Source organism: Polypterus senegalus, chromosome 17 (genome assembly GCF_016835505.1).
Source record: "Polypterus senegalus isolate Bchr_013 chromosome 17, ASM1683550v1, whole genome shotgun sequence".
Taxonomy (NCBI): domain Eukaryota; kingdom Metazoa; phylum Chordata; class Cladistia; order Polypteriformes; family Polypteridae; genus Polypterus; species Polypterus senegalus.
In genome coordinates, this window is record NC_053170.1 from 19539604 (window position 1) to 19556386 (window position 16783).

Consider the following 16783-nt stretch of genomic DNA (forward strand, 5'->3'; position numbering starts at 1 on the left):
TTGGGGGTCTGCGTTTCATCTTTTACAATCTGCAGTCCTAGAACATATCAGTGTAAATAAGATTAGTCTGCTGTTCTATATAATCAGCATTCCAGAAATGCATTTTTGTAAGGAGGAATGGCCTGTTATTTTATATAATTTACATTCCTTTCTGTACTGTCTGTCTTTTATGTGCACTAGTAAGTCTTGTGTGAGTGTGCACCTGAGTAGCATCCTGCCTGGGGCTTGTTTCCTGCCTTGTACCCAAGTGTAGCCAGGATAGACTCCAGTTCTCCAGAAATAGGTTAAGCAGCTTTAATAAAGTTATACAGCCAGCTCTTAACAATGTTGGATCTGCCTGCTGTTCAATAAAATCTTCATTGCTATAGCATTTGAGAGGAAGGAGTTGTTGAGCTTTTGTAAAAAGATAAACTTCCCCTTTGGATAAATAAAGTACATCTTGGCAAAAATTCCCAGAATGTAATATCAGCACAGGAGTAGACTATGCTGCTATGTATCATATGCCTACACTCTTGTTAATCAGTGTTCTGAGTGGCATTGTGCCGAGTTGAATGACTGCATATTTCGACATTTATTTGTTTTTGTTTTTTATTGTGTTTTATGAACATTGATAGACTTGTTAATAAAGAGTTTGCCTGTGAACAGACTGTTAATCAGCAACACTATGCTGAACTGCTGAAGCATCTGCAGGAAACTTTGTGAAAAAATGTCCAAAGTAGTGGCACACACAAATCTGCATTTTACACCATGACAGTGAACCTGCACAAGTCACTGCACCATGGCAGCTTGCCAGCACACACTGCATTGTCAGTCAAAGAGTTTTTGGCCCACCCAAAAAAAAAAAGTTATTGTTAATTCGCACCCTCTGAATTTGCCACATTTTGCTCCCTGTGATATTTTTGTTCCAGAAAATAAAACTGAAACAGAAGGGAAGAGGATTTGCTACCATGGAGGTCATCCAGGAAAAAAAAACAAAACAAAGAAGGAATGGAAGAGGAACTGGGGAAAGTGTATTGTATCTTGTGAGTAGTATTTTGATGGTGGCTAAACAGGAATTGTTGTAAATTGTATAATTATGTTTTTTTTTTTTTAAATTCCAAAATTTTTTGGGTCCCCCTTGTAACTATTTCTCCCACTATAAACCGAATCACCTTGCTGTACAGGTCATGTCACTGGTACAGAATGTTGCCGCACACACAACATGACAAAACAGCATGGGATCTCGGTTGGCAATCCCCCCAAGTAGACATGGAGTCCGGTCCCACCCTCTGAAAATGACCATGTCTGCTATATTCAGGTGTTACCTCGGTGTCCCCTTGGGCTGGTCCAGCTACTCGGGTCCTCGACAATGAGGATCCTGTAAACCGGATCACCCTTGGAGAATCACGCTTGCTGTACCGAACACCAATTAGACAAAAGTCATCTATACTAGCTGATGCAGATGGCCCATGGGATAAATTTGGTCCATGTTTTAAATTTAACTTGTCTTTTATTTAACTTTATATTATTTTAATTAAAGAGAAAATGTATATAATTTTATTTAAATTCACGGCCAAGACATTTAATAACCAATGGTGAAGCGGACAGTAGGAGGCAAGGTACAAAAATGCTCCTTTTATTGATTTAAATACAGGTACTGTACTGCATATACAGCTAGCAAAAACAGCTCTCTCCCAATCCTGAGCATTAAACATCAGAAAGTTGGCAACTAAAATTGGACAAAAGGTTACTCTCAGAAATGTGTATATTTTTGAGAAAAAACAGCCAAAAGCTTCCACAGGCGGTTTGAGGACTTCAGGATTTCAACAAGCATACTTCTCTTTGTCAAAGATTCACTTTTTGTTAAACTCAAGAGACTTCTGCCCGTGATTGGTGTGGTCAAACTTCAGTTAGAGATTATATAAAACCTCAGCTCATAGGACCTTAAAAATGACATTCAAAAACAGTGACCTTACATTAATGAGTACCATGAGCCCAAAATGCTGCAAGCACAAGTGCAGAATTGCACTTTTTTGTTGATATCATTAATAAGGACCTAACTATAAGAATCTTGCCTTTCCACAATCATCTTAATCAAAAGGAAACAGCATAACTCACCTCACGCTGTGCCTACAAGTACTTGGGTGTCCACATCAATGGCAGGTTGGACTGGTCTAATAACAGAGGAGTTATATAAGAAAGGGCAGCACTGGCTCTTCTTCCTTAGGAGACTGTGTTCATTTAACGTGGGAAGTGACATTCTTCACATTTTCTATAACTCTGTACTGACCAGTACAATTTTCTATGCTACGGTGTGCTGGGCTGGTAACATCACTTCAAGAGAGGTCCACTGAATTAAAAAGCTAATTAAAAGGACATGCTCAGAAAATGGGATGCACTCTGGACCCCCTTGGAGGTAGTGGTGAAGGAGAGAATTAAAACAAAACTGAGTGCCATCATGAACCACACTTCACATCCTTTCTCTAACACACCAACACTGAGGACTTTCATCCAACAAATCATTCAGCAGAAGTATGTCAAGAAACACTAGTGGGGGGCTTCCTTTATACCAACAGCAATATGCTTGTATAGTGCCTTACTGGGACTGCCAATTCATATATATATGAATATATATATATATATATATATATATTTTCATATATATATATATATATATATATATATATATATATATATATATACACACAGTATATATAATAGCAAAATACCCGCGCTTCGCAGCGGAGAAGTAGTGCCTTAAAAGTTTTATTAAGAAGAAAGTGAAACCTTTTTAAACTGAGGGAAAATATGCCAATAATTATTTGTTAAGGTTCTCTTTGTATACCACATTGTGAGTTCGGCCCTCCGGTTGTAATATGACCAAGCTGTGCGCTGAGCTTACTCTTGAGCATGTAACGTACAGTTGGCCATATGAACAGTAATCTTGTTTCAAATCTCACAGCTTGGATTGCTGCTGTCATAATCGGTTTGAGTTTCATGGTTTGCTTCAATTACGTTAGTATTTGTAGGACTTGTGTTGAAGAGACATTCAGCATCTGTCAAGCATTGTAAGTATACAACCAGTTTCGTTGATAACTTCACATCCAGCTTTTGAGAGTTTAAACATTCATAAACATCAAAGTGTCCACTACTGAAATCGTCACCTGTGAATCTAAGATGTTTAAGAGGCATTGGCGGTTGTCCAAAGGTGTAAAATATTTGGCCATTTCGGTGCACTTGAAAGCGACAACCGAACTATTCAGCGGCAGCCATCAACTCACATGCAGAACCATAGGTGAAGGGCTTAAGCATTTCACTCTTATAGTGCTCCTGTGTAGTATAATTATCTCCTGTACCGTCATCAGTCCACACCTTGAACCTGTCCCAGTCATTCAATACATAAGACACAATGTTTCTCCAGATATCAAGAGTGAGCCTGATATGGCCGTGCAATATGTAACACAGAGAATGAAAAAAAGATAGGTGCCATCTCCAGGCATGGAAACCACTCAGTAAGTGACAGTTCTTTGATCGATGGTGATCACCTCGATAGACATGTTAATGCGGGTACGGTTGGAATGATAAAGGAAATGGGTACCTGAACAATATAAAGCAAGTCTAAAATACCTACACAATAACTATAATCGTAATAAATGAACAATAAAATAGCGGAGAAACCGTGGATTAAATAAAAAGTCTGTAGTTATCAGCAGGGAGACGTGAATCCCATGGCGAAGCAAGGAAGGGAATGAAGAGACTGGAGCGACGGATGGCCTTATATAGGCAGGCAGCCAACAACGTGAGAGGCGTTGGGATGGGGGACCCAACACCGCCTCACACGGTGACCGAGCTGCAGGCTATGGACATATATATGTAAGTAAGTAGGATTCAGTTAGCGTTGGGAACCTGCGTACCAAATTTCTTGAAGATGGGCCCATAAGTAACAAAGACTGTTGAAAAGTTCAATATGGTGGCCGACAGTGGCATCATACCTCCGAAATAAGTACCAAATTTCAGCCTTCTACCTACACGGGAATTTGGAGAATTAGTGACGTTGGAAAGTTCAATATGGCGGCTGACAGTGGCATCATACCACCGAAATAAGTACGTACATTGGTTTCGGTTAGCGCAGGGAAGCAGCCTACCAAATTTCGTGAAGATGGAGCCATAAATAAGAAAGTTCAACATGGCGGACGTTGTCAACCGTTATGACCGTTACGCGTAGAATTTCGAAATGAAACCTGCTTAACTTTTGTAAGTAAGCCGTAAGGAATGAGCCTTCCAAATTTCAGCCTTCTACCTACATGGGAAGTTGGAGAATCAGTGACGTTGGAAAGTTCAATATGGCAGCTGTCAGTGGGGTCATACCACCGAAATAAGTACGTACATCGGTTTTGGTTAGTGCAGGGAAGCCACCTACCAAATTTCATGAAGATGGGGTCAGCCTTCTACCTACACGGGAAGTTGGAAAATTAGTGACGTTGGAAAGTTCAATATGGCGGCCGACAGTGGCGCCATACCATCGAAATAAGTACGTACATCGGTTTCGGTTAGCGCAGGAAAGCCACCTACCAAATTTCGTGAAGATGGGGCCATAAATAAGAAAGTTCAACATGGCGGACGTTGTCAACCTTTATTGACCGTTACGCGTAGAATTTCGAAATAAAACGTGCTTAACTTTTTTAAGTAAGCTGTAAGGAATAAGCCTGCCAAATTTCAGCCTTCTGCCTACACGGGAAGTTGGAGAATTAGTGACTGAAAAACATGTGTGAAAAATAACAAACATCCTTTAATTACAACTTCCTTCTATTCCTATTATTTAGAATGTGTTACTTGAGAAGCTATTTTTGGCATTCCATGACCCGTCTGTCTCTTATCAAAAGCCACAGCAGTCCTTTCTTTGCTCGCTCTCTCTCTCAGACAACAGCATTTACTGATATTGCAGACTATAATCACTGCATTACAATCTAGTGTAGCAGACAAATGCTTCTGCACTCGCTACCACAACACAAGTGGCAAACCTTTTTTTCTTGGACAACCCAATAGACGGATGAGACCTGACTCTCCTCTTTTACCTTTTCAGTATTTTAAATGTGGAGACTTTGTGTCAGTGTCCCCCTACTAGCTTAAAGTAAGACCTCTACCTATTCCACCCAGATTCCCATTCCAGACACCAACATCTCACACAAAAACTCTGACCTAAAAAACACATTTCCTGTTTCTTTTTGCATGCACAGAGTTGTATATTTTGTGAAAAATTTTTTAACATACTGGTAAAACTTTTTATTGAACAAACAAACTTTATTAGTCCCCAGGGCAGGAATTTGGCTTTTTACAGAAGCTCCTTAAATAAATACGTATACACTGTCAGAGATGGCTGAGGTGGCGACCCGGCCGGGATGCCCAGTAGGACCGGAGGAGGGCTCACGCCTTCCCCAGACTATGTGGGGGCAACGGGTACAGAGCTTTGAAGCTCAACCTTATAGGGGCCCATGGTCACCGCTAGGGGGCACCCCAATGCCTGCAGAGCCCTGGACCTCAGCACTTCCGCCACACCCGGAAGTGCTGGGGGGAAGAGGACTGGGGACACCCGGAGTGCTTCTGGGTACGCAGCCGGCACTTCCGCCACACTGGGGAGTGCCGGTGGAAGATTGCCAGGGTTGTATAAAAGGGGCCGCCTCTCTTCATGTGATGGCTGGAGTCGGGTGAGGAGAAGGACAGAGCTTGGTGAAGGAGACGGCCTGAAGAGAGTGAGGCATTGTTGTGGCCGGGACTTTGAGAACTTTGGGGGTTTGTGAAGCACTTTTATCATTTGTAAATATGTATAATAAATGTGTGTGGGGTGATTCAAACGTGTCAAACACTATGGTCTGAACACACACAGAATAACTAAAAAGGAAGAAAATGTAAACGAAAGAAAAACTTGTCACTTGCCAGTCACATTCACAGTGAGGCATTATGCAGGCGTATTGCCATTGGTATAAAGGACCCCCAGTAGTGCTTCTTGACAGACTTCTGTTGAATGATTTCTTGGTGTGTTGGAGAAAGGATGTGTAGCGGTGTTCATGATGGCACTCAGTTTTGTTTTAATTCTCTCCTTCACCACTACCTCCAGGGGGGCCAGGGTGCATCCCATTACTGAGCATGTCCTTTTACTTAGCTTTTTAATTGTGCTAAAGTCAAAAACCACAGAAATCAGTGCTATATTTTATCTAAACCAGAGGGAAGACTGAAACCATAATCAGAAATTACTTTTGTTAAATTGTAGGCTTAATTTGAAGCCTGAAACATTTAGAAAACAGGTTAGTAAATTCAATACTCGGATGGTGATTACCGATTTATAAAATGCTAATGACACTGCCCGATGCGACTCTCAAGGACACACCCGCAGCAACCGACCGTGCAATGCGCAGCAGCAACAGGAACACAAAATGAAAGGAAAGGATTCTCAAAATAAATGTAAATAATCATAATAACAAAATAGTGATAATTCATAACAAAACAACACACATATTATGAATCTATATATTCAATAATGTGGGAATTATCTTGAAAAGATATGTAACCAGGTAAAAAAAACAGCTTAGTCATAACAGGATCAGCCTTCTGGGAGAGTGACTAGGCTGATCTCAGGAGAGCAGGAGAGGAGTTATGAGGAAAGATTAAAGCAGATGAACCTTTTAATTTTAGGCAAACGGGGATTAAGAGGTGACATGATTGCAGTGTTCAAAGCTATGAAACGAATTAGTACAGTAGATCCAGGCTGTTACTTTAAAATAAGTTCAGCAAAAACACAGGGACACAGCTGAAAACATGTTAAGGGTAAATTTTGCACAAACGTTGGGAAGTTCTTCTTCATGCAGAAAACCACAGACACATGGAGGCTGAATTGTCTTGTTCTTGTCAAAATGTTTGTAATATCCTGATGTTCTATAAAGTCCTCAATGCAATAAGATATCCATGTAAGTGGGATCATCTTGCTGTGTTAAACATACAATCGACATTCATAAATAGAGAGATTGATGAATAGATAGAATGAAAAAAACTTTATCTGTCCCCAGGGGGAAATTTGGCTTTTTACAGACTTTGAATGGATCTCTACTAGTGGGATCAGCCTACTATTCTGTACACCCTCCATACTGGTAAAAAGTATAAATTGGGTGTGTCTGCTGATCCATTGTTTTGAAACTTGAGAGACCCAAAGGATGAGCAGTTCCAGAAATTCCCACTAGAGAGGAGAAATGCAATTAAAAAACCCTGGCTAGTAGCACAGAGGGCCACGTAGAATCTTTATATATAAAGAGATACATTACCGTATATATTCACATATAAGTCGGGTCTTGAAACCCAAAAAATCGATCATAAAATCCGACCCCGACTTATACGCCTGTTCAAAAATATGACACTAACATTTTTTTTTTTTACATCTTCTTGCTTTTTTACATCGTCCTGGGTATGACGTTAATCTGCATCCGTCCCTGCATGTAGGCCTTCCAACCTGCAGGGAAAAACAGAATTGGCACTCCAGCCACCATAAAAAAAAAACCTCACACTGTTCAACTCCATCTGAACTAGTGTGGTGCTGAGGCATCACCCGTTGCATAGCTGTACTCGGGTCCTAATCTGGATCCTGAGCTGGTTTGTTGTGTGGTGAATGCGGCAATGCACTGTATCAGTACATGCTCCTAACCACTCTCTCTTCTTGCTTCCTCCAATCTCGCATCAGTTTCTCAGATATGTCGAATTTTGTTGCAGCAGCACAGTTACCAATTTCTTTCACTACTTCAATGGCTTTTAATTTAAAACCAGCTTCATATTTTCTTCTGATTGAATGCTCCATCGTAGAGAAGGGATGCTCTTACGATAAAGATGTATGAGGGCGTGAGATACGAAAAACCCAAAACATTGCAAACGTCACTTTGGAATAGTTCAGGTATTACCGTGTGGTCACGTAGGCGCAATACATAGGAAAAAAGGCAGTGTGCTCCATGGTTACTCTCTCAGGTGGGCGTTAGCATATCATAATCTCTTGGATCAATAGCGTGAGTTTTCCACATTCGACTTATACGACCGACATTATAAAATACCGAAATTTATACGGTAAAATCAAGACCTGACTTACCCGTGGGAGAACTTAAACGCGAGTATATACAGTAATACAAAAAATGCTCTGTAGCACAAAGATCAGCTCCAAGGAGCACAAAAACAACAGGAGTTGCCTAAACAATAAAGGCACTCTGAAAGCAAAGCAGGCGTCAGTACAGTAATCCAAAGGCAAAGTCAAAAAACAGAGCATAGGAGGTCAAAAATTCAGCAATACATGAAGCAAAAGAAATAATCACAAATCTGAGAACTCGCCACTCCCAAGCACATTCTAATGAACCACAAGAAACTGTGGGTTGCCCCACCTTCCTTTGTGGTGATGGGCAGGTGGCCTCATCTTTTGGGGGAACCACCCAAAAAACATATGGAACACCACAGAACATATATGGACATAAAGAAATTAAATAATAGATACTGTTACCATTAACAATGAACAAAATAGACATAAAAGCAACATGTGAACCCCAGCCAGGTGAAGAACCCTTGCTGAAGCCCAACATTCATACTGATACATAAATGTTATCCGAATCTCCTGTTCTTTACAGGCTGGTTACAATTCCTCACTTAAGATACAATTGGGTTAAGCCTGTGGTCCTTTACAATCTGCTATCCCAATACACCTTAGTGTGACCAGTATGAGACATCACCCCCATAGCACTGGAGACCAGTTCATCCTTTTGTCCTTACCTATAAGGTTTCTATGCAAGCAGGACTGGCCTTCTACCCTGCACAGCTTGCATTCCTATCCCAGTGTAAACTGGATAAGCCTGTGGTCCTATATCTTCATTTCCATCTACAGTATCCATATCAGCCTGTTCATTCTTTACTAACAATATAAATGGAATCAGACTATGAAACTATGCAATCTGTCATCCTACTACACCCTGGTATAAACAGAATCTCGTCTCTAAACCAATGTGTCCAGTCTGGACCCCGAAACCCATTCCAGCCAGTTCCCAAAACATTAAGTTCTGGTCTCTTAACTCTTAACTACTCACACCATTTCTCATCTCTTAAGTACTCATATGGTGTACTTTATGCACCCGTGTTAAAATGGCTATTTATATGCACTCTGTGAGGATGTAATATAAAATATTGCATTTAAATTGTACATGTTTTTAATGTCATTTAATACCATATTACTGAATAGTATGACAGTCTAGTGGACTATCTGAAAATAAACTTGAATCCACTTCTCCAGTGCTCATTCATCACCGGTCACACTTTCACCCACTGCTGGATTTACTCATGTATCACATTTCACTTCAGTTGTTGAATATTCTTTGCAGACAAAGTCATTGCAAGAAGAACATCTCATCATTGTCATATACACATAAGTACCCGCGCGGTGTACCAAATGCACCATATGGAACTTGCAACTGTGCAGCCACTCATAAAACCGTCTGGGGGCACACTAGAGGGAAACCACTGCCACACTGTACTTGTAGTGAATCAAGCGGAGGATAGATGGCAGATGCTACCGATAGTTATTTTACTTCAACCTAAGATTGGTGTACAAAATACACCAGCACGAGTAGTTATGGGTTAATTTTGTGAAAATACATTTGAATCTGCATTTTGAGTCAAATCAATTATATCCTAAAAGGCTTCCCATCTGGGATCAACAGAGGCCGGTGAGCCCAAATTAACACTTTGTCATTTATATCCAAGTCTGCCCATCCACAACATTCAACTTTATATGTTTAACAGCTTTTAAAAATAAGCAGTGGTGTTGAAAGTGATAAGATTGTATGCATAGTTTTCAGAGTTCAGAAACATGACAAATCAACACTGAAATTCACACTACAACAGGAAAAGGTCAGCTAAAGAGCAGTATCAAGCATAGCGTTCCTTTACAGGTGCCAAACTCCATGTCTCGATGTTTATGAAACCTAACTTACTGCACTCCACTATTTCATTGAGGACACTATGGCCTCTCTGGGTAGCTCATTGCAAGATCTCTATGAGGAGAGTGTCATGGCTGACAACCCCCACCCGCCCCTTGAACACACACACACACACACACACTGTCCTTCTGTCTAATCCCCAGCTGACTGTGCAGCACACAATGCGTGATAAAGTTAACTGCGCTCAAAGCCACGTTTTCAGGATGACTGTACATCGTATCCTAGCAACATAGTGAGCAGTGGGCTGGCAGCCCGGCTGGCAGAAGGAAGCATGGCGAGCATTTTCTTTAACTGTGGTTCAGAACAGAACTTCTGTGAAGACACTTCTCGCCAGTAAATTCACCTATCCATTGCAAAAGAACAGACATGTGTCCAGCTCAGACTTTTAGAAAACAGCAAGCAGGCGACCTGCTTCATGTCCCCGAGTGGGACACAACTCTGACGCCAACCGCATTCCAGCACAAGGCCACTGAATGGAGTGCCAAAAGTTTTGTCTTTGCACTCGGCCCCAAGATACATCATCCACGGGAATCTTGCAATGAGAAAACAAGAATAAAAAAAAAATGGAGCAGCACTCTTTCGTTTCTGCTGTCAACAGAGCACGTAGGCCTTTTGGAGTTTCGGCTCATAAATCAGAGCACCTGCTGCTGTAGCGTGCGGCCACGCCTTCCTGGCAGACTGTGTACCTTGCCCTCAGTCTGCCCCTTTCTTCACATTTGAATAACATTCGGCACAGACTGTGAGAGTTTCCTTACACCAGCATCAGATCACGTGCTGGGCAGTAAAGTCCTCCATCCAAATCACTTTCTTGCACTGCTGTGAATGCCATAATTCCAGTGTTACCATGCTAGAGCACCTGAGCTAAATCTGGCTTTTTATACTGTCTACTGTTCTTTTTTATATTTTAATTTTTTCTCTTATGTGTTCTTTTTTATCTTCACTCCCACCATGAAGACATTCACAAGTAGTTATGTGGTTCATATGGTAAAATTTTCAAATTGAGATTTAGCATGTCTAAACTGCTTTGCCCACACCAGCAGACTTTTGTGGGTGAATACAGCTGAACATGATAGGTGGTATTTACTTTACTTCTAACCGGTGGTGCCTCATACATTTGTGAATCTCACTCCTCTTACTCCACAGAGAGTCTGGACTGGGAGTTTATAGTTCAGCATAGTGCAAGTGTTTGGCTACATGCCAAAGTTTACCCCACCCCTACATGAAGGAATTTGTACGAAACTGTCCCTAAATCTTCACGAATCAGTACCGTACCTGGGCAGAGCACAATGCTTTTCATACTGGTGCCAGAACAGCACCGACAGGAGTCTTGTCGTATGGTTGGTTTTTATTTTTTTTTTTATGCGTCTCACACTCTCTGGAGTGTTTTTGTTTTTCTGTTTTTTTTTGTCTGGCACATTCAGACTGCTCTATGGAAAGGCACTTTCGTGTCGCTGTTGTTGACGCTCGTCTCGGCCTTTTCAATTTCAGCGTACTCCCCACCTAACTGGAGAGGCAGGGCAAACCTGTTGGACACAACTCTTGACAAATACCAGAACCGCCCACTTGTTGCACTTGTAGTGTCGTAGTTTTTTTTTTTTTTTTCCAGGGCTGTTTTGTAACTTCACGTGTGCCCTGATTATAGCATCAGTTTTCCTTTCTCAATACAACACCCTGTGTTTACTTGTGTCATTACAAATCATTTAAAGAAAAGAAAAAAAAAAAAATCTGACACTTGTAAAGCACTGGTGGCAGGAAGGTTGTCGGCCACCTCCACTAATGATTCAGTCTAATCAGAAGACATGCACAAAATATATAAATAAAATTACCAGTTTTCAAAGTTCCCTTGTGGAGAATTAAGACATAAAAAAAGTGATTTGAAGTGACACAAAGGGATACCGACACTGCTCAGTGGCAGATGAGGAGACCTGACTGAGCAAGCCTTGGCATTACAAGAGGACTTGAAGTGTGGCCATGCCAATATTGATTCTGCAGACTGGGCATACTGGAAGTGTTTCTGTGTGTTCCAAGTGGGACAGTCTTTGGGACAATTAGCACTCAGAGGGTCACCGATGGCTCCAACTTTAACAGTGCAGGGCAGTCTCAACCTGTCAGATGGAGCCTACATCCACACTTATTACGTTTTCTTTAAAAACACAGACTTTTGTCTCCATGGATTTGTTTTCGCCTTTCGTCCACACTACCCTGGTGTTTTTAACTCCCAAAACTGGAGACTTTCCAAAACGTTCCCCAGCGCTGCATAGTTCTAAAAACACTGGTTTGGCATTGCAGTTTGGACAGGTGAAAACATTGACTTTTGAAAATACTGACTCTGAATTGTACTTTGATTGGTTTGGGCTTACTGCTTAGCCTTTCCGTGGTTGCATCCTGCTCATCACAACATTTCATTTCCTGATTTGTCACCCTTCACAGAAAAAATAAAAAACATATCTCAACATAGTGGACATAACAGAGTTGCTTTCCATGCCGCTTTTCGTGTTGCTCACCTGTATGCATCTAAACTGCATTTTGTACAATTTGAATGCCGTATGCACACAGAAAAGGCAAATAATTTATTGGTCACTACAATTTTGTGATAAAGCCAGTAGGCAGCGGTGTTACCATCTCTTCAAGGATTTTTCTGCCAATACACACGTCCCCAGTGTAGGCAGGCATGCACATCATATGCGTTTTCAGTTGTTTTAATGTGGATGGAGAAAAATGTAAAAAACGCTGCTTTTAAATGAAAACATTGTAGTGTGTTTGTAGCCTTAGTTCTGCAGGGCCATAATGGCTGAAGGTTTTTGCTCCAAACAGGTTTTTTAATGTCAACTTGCCTGTTAATGGAACTCCTACTTAAGATGACTTAATTTAATGGTCTCAAAAATGAATAATAACGCAACTTTAAGACACATTTATCATGACTTTATGAGCACAGGAATCTCTTTTTTTAATTCTAAGTCCTTGATTGTTTCTTTTTATTATCTAGGAGTCAGTTAACCATGAGTAGCAAATATCAAGGAAGACAACACCTAACCACACTCAGTTTTACCAGCATGGCAGTGTTTATTATCAAGTGGCTTTTTTTTAATAAAAGAAAAGCTTAAAAACAGTTAAGGGATGGAAGTCTTCTAATAGTTTCCAGTCTATCTGTTTACTTTCTTTATAATATAAATTGTAGATTGAAAGGTACTGACACAATAAGCAGAGGATCCCATCAATTAAGAAAGCAAGTTAAGAAAGGAATACATACTCCAGTCCTAGAAGCTTCCCAGTGCTAAGACCCCCAACTCTGGAGGTGTAGGGACCCTCTTCACCAGGGATTTTGCTCCCTGACAGATTTTTCAATGCCTGTATATTTACTTCTCTCACAGATCTCTAGGTTTACTTCACCTCTCATTTAGTAGTTTCTGCTTGTCCTCAGTTGATTCAAACCATCCCTGCAGTGTGTGATTTGTCTTAGCACAATAATATGCACCAAGTGAGTCAAGTTCAGAACATTTTGTTTACAAACCTTTAAGGAGTGTCCGTCCGTTCAGTTCATTCCTAAATATTGGATTCATTTTAACAAATCTGACACTTCAGTCTTGATGATGATTTAAATTACTGGTCAAACCTGTGCTCATTAAATGCAAATCACATGCTTTTTTAAAAGCCAATTTAAAAGAAGCTAAACATTAGTGGTAAACAAGCAGTGTAGTTAGTTGCCCAATCAACTTCTAACAAGACAATAAAAATACATCCTGTACAATTAAATTAACTCTGAGTGCAAATACAAGACAACTAGGAGTCCAGATCAGCAGAGTTCATGACTGCAATGAAAATATGTAGCCACCATGGACCTTGAGCAGTACCCAGAATGTGCAGAAACATTTAATACAAGATAGATTCAGCCTCGGATTATGAGCTTGCTGGTTGTGAAATCTTGCATTTTATGAAATTAAGGAGACTCCTAGTTTGACATTACAGGAACTCCTTGATGTGTTCCCAATTTGGCAAATTAAATTTGCACTCTGCCATCTCTCAGTCTGGCATATTATATTCTGCAGGCTCCCGGTTTGCCCCTCAGGACAGCATTCTGTGGCCCTCTGGCTTGGAACTACAGATGGTAACACAGCTCCAGACTCCTGCTTTGGCACTACAGATGGCTCATATTGAGCTTCCAGTTTGGCACTGCGGATTCCTTTGCAATGGCTCTTAATCTGATACTACAAGACTGTACCCCACAGGCTCTCAGTTTGGGGCTATTGAATGCTTTTGCCAAGCTCACACTTAAGGGGCAATCAGTGAACTCACAATTTTTGCCACCTGACTTCAACCCACAGACTGCCAGGCTGGCATTACTAACTGCAACCCACACCTTCCCAGTTTGGCACCCTTGAAAGCACTCTGCTGACTCCAATTTCAGCTTCCTTGACTGTAAGTCACAGACTCCTGGCTATTCACCCCAAGATTCCCAGCTTGACCCCATAGACTGGATTCCTGACTGCAGCTGTGGGCTCCCAGTTTAATTCTTCTGAACTCTGTTGGCACTTTAACTGTATGCGCAGCACTGCAGTGCTCCCAGTTTGCCACTCCTGACAGCACCTTGAGAATTATCAGTTTGGTACTCCTGATCGCAGCCACACACTCCTATTTTGACACCAGCACATTCCCAGTGTGGCATCACTATCTGCAACCTACACATTCTCAGTGTAGTGCTCCTAACTGAACCTCGCATACTCTCTTTTTGTCCCCTTTGACTGTAGATCACAGAGTCCCTGTTTTTCATACACAGATTACACCCTACTAATCCCAGTTTGGCACTCCTGACCACACTCTCCTGGACATAGATGGAACTTTGACTCTATATATCTTTGACTTATCAGTGCCATTTTGCCACTCCTGCCTGCAGCCCATAGATGTTCAGTTTAACACTACTGACTGTACCCCATAGATCCCTAGTTTGGCTCTTCTTGACCTGTTGTCATTTGGCCCATATGCACAATATTCAAGTGGTCCTGACTGTACCCTGCAGATTCACAGCTTGGCATGTCTGACTTCAATTCACACCGCACCCCACAGACTCCCAGTTTCACTCTCTTTGACCTTGTTGCCAGTATGGATGTATGAATAGAACTCCAGTAATCCCTGACTGCAGCCCACAGACTTCTAGTTTGTCACTTCTGGACCATGTTGACATTTTGCCCATATGCAAAGCATTCAAGTGTTCAAAGTCAGTCTGCCACTCCTGACTGCACCCCACAGACTCCCAGTTTAACTCTCCTGGACCCTGTTGGTATTTTGATTGTATGCATAGCACTCCAGTTGTCCCAGTTTGACCTAACCGCACCCCATAGACTTCCAATTTGGCATTCATGACTGCACACCGCAGACTCCCATTCTGGTACTTCTGACAGCACCCTATAGACTCCCCGTATGGTACTATTGACGTACATACCCCCAAAAAATAACCCTGGCTGGCTCTTTTACACCCTTTGCCTGTATGCACAGTATTCCAGTCATCCCAGTTCACCACTCTTAACTGTACTCTGAAAATGCACAGTTCAGCATTTCTGACTGTACTCCCCAAGATGATACCTGCAAACTCCCAGCGTGGTACCGCCAACTACACTCTGTGAACTGTGCGTTTCACTTTTCTTAACCCTGCTGGTATTTTGAACATATGCACAGGACTGCAGAGGTCCCGCTTTGACACTTTGGAGTGTAGCTCACACACCCCAAGTTTGGCTCTTTCAGATCCTGTTGGCACTTTGGCCACATGCATAGCATTCCAGTGGACCAAGTTGGGCACTATAGATTTCACCCTCCGGGCTCCTAGTTTTGCACTATAAGCCGACCTCAGTGGGCTCCACACTTTGGCACTAATGGCTTCCTTCTGCAAGTTCCCACTCTGGCTCTACCTCCTGCGCTCCCAGAGTTGTGAACCAGTTCCACAAGTTGTGTGACGAAGCACGATTCTTGTCTGTCCCGAGTCAATTTTCGGTACGCCGCAGACGGTGGCAGGCCCCCACGTCCTCGCCCTCCCTCCGTCCCTCTATCCCCTCCGCGCTCTCCCAGTCACCCACCTTCTCTGTCTCGGGCTCCGACCGTCCCGAGCAGCATAGCCGCCATCAACGTCAGTATCCCGCCCTGCTCCATGGGCCCCTTTACTCCATGCCCGGCAGGAATAGGGGAACACTCTGTGATTTTTATCCCACTGATATCCGCGTTCTGATTTTGTTTTTTCTTCTTTTAAAATCCTTAACACTTCCTGAGGGGCCGAATGTCTCCGCGGTTACTGGAGGCGACCAGCGGGAGCGAGCAGCGCGGCCCCGAGGACTGGCAGCGCGCAAACTTCAACTGATTTTGCGGTGGAGGAGAAAGTAAAGGAAAGAAAGAAAATTCGGACGTCTCTGCTTAGGGTCCCAAAGTTCTCCAGTACAGTAAAAAAAAAGTCTTCAAAGAAAGCGAAAGTGTACGTGAGAAAGGCAGCCGAGCGAGGCCTGGAGGAAACGGAGCACAGGACGGCCCCTTCGCTGAATCTCCGCCCGGGACGGCAGCCGTCCCTCCCAGCCGCACGATCGCTCACTCCCTGGCATTTCCTTGATGGCGGCGCCCCAGGCTCCCCTAGTGGAGTTCCAGCTGGTTCGCACCGGGCAGAGAGAATCTGCACCGTTTAAAATGTTTTTAAACTTGCGCCCTGAGGTGAGAAAGGGAAAGCGTATTTCCGCTTGGTGACGGACCCATTGGACATTACCTGTAAAAAAAAAACTCACTGGTTTGAATGGTAAAGGGAGTGAGCCCCACTGCCACAG

The 16783-nt window shown here is 42.3% G+C and overlaps 1 protein-coding gene across 1 annotated transcript in view; it reads right to left on the reverse strand.

Moving 5' to 3' along the window:
• The window catches only part of erbb2 (erb-b2 receptor tyrosine kinase 2), a 38302-nt gene extending 21726 nt beyond the window's left edge, over nt 1-16576 (reverse strand). The window contains exon 1 of the mRNA XM_039740827.1: nt 16055-16576. Within this exon, the coding sequence (XP_039596761.1) occupies nt 16055-16127 (73 nt within the window). The 5' untranslated portion in view covers nt 16128-16576. The remainder of the gene's footprint in view (nt 1-16054) is intronic.
• Nucleotides 16577-16783: the final 207 nt, after the last annotated feature.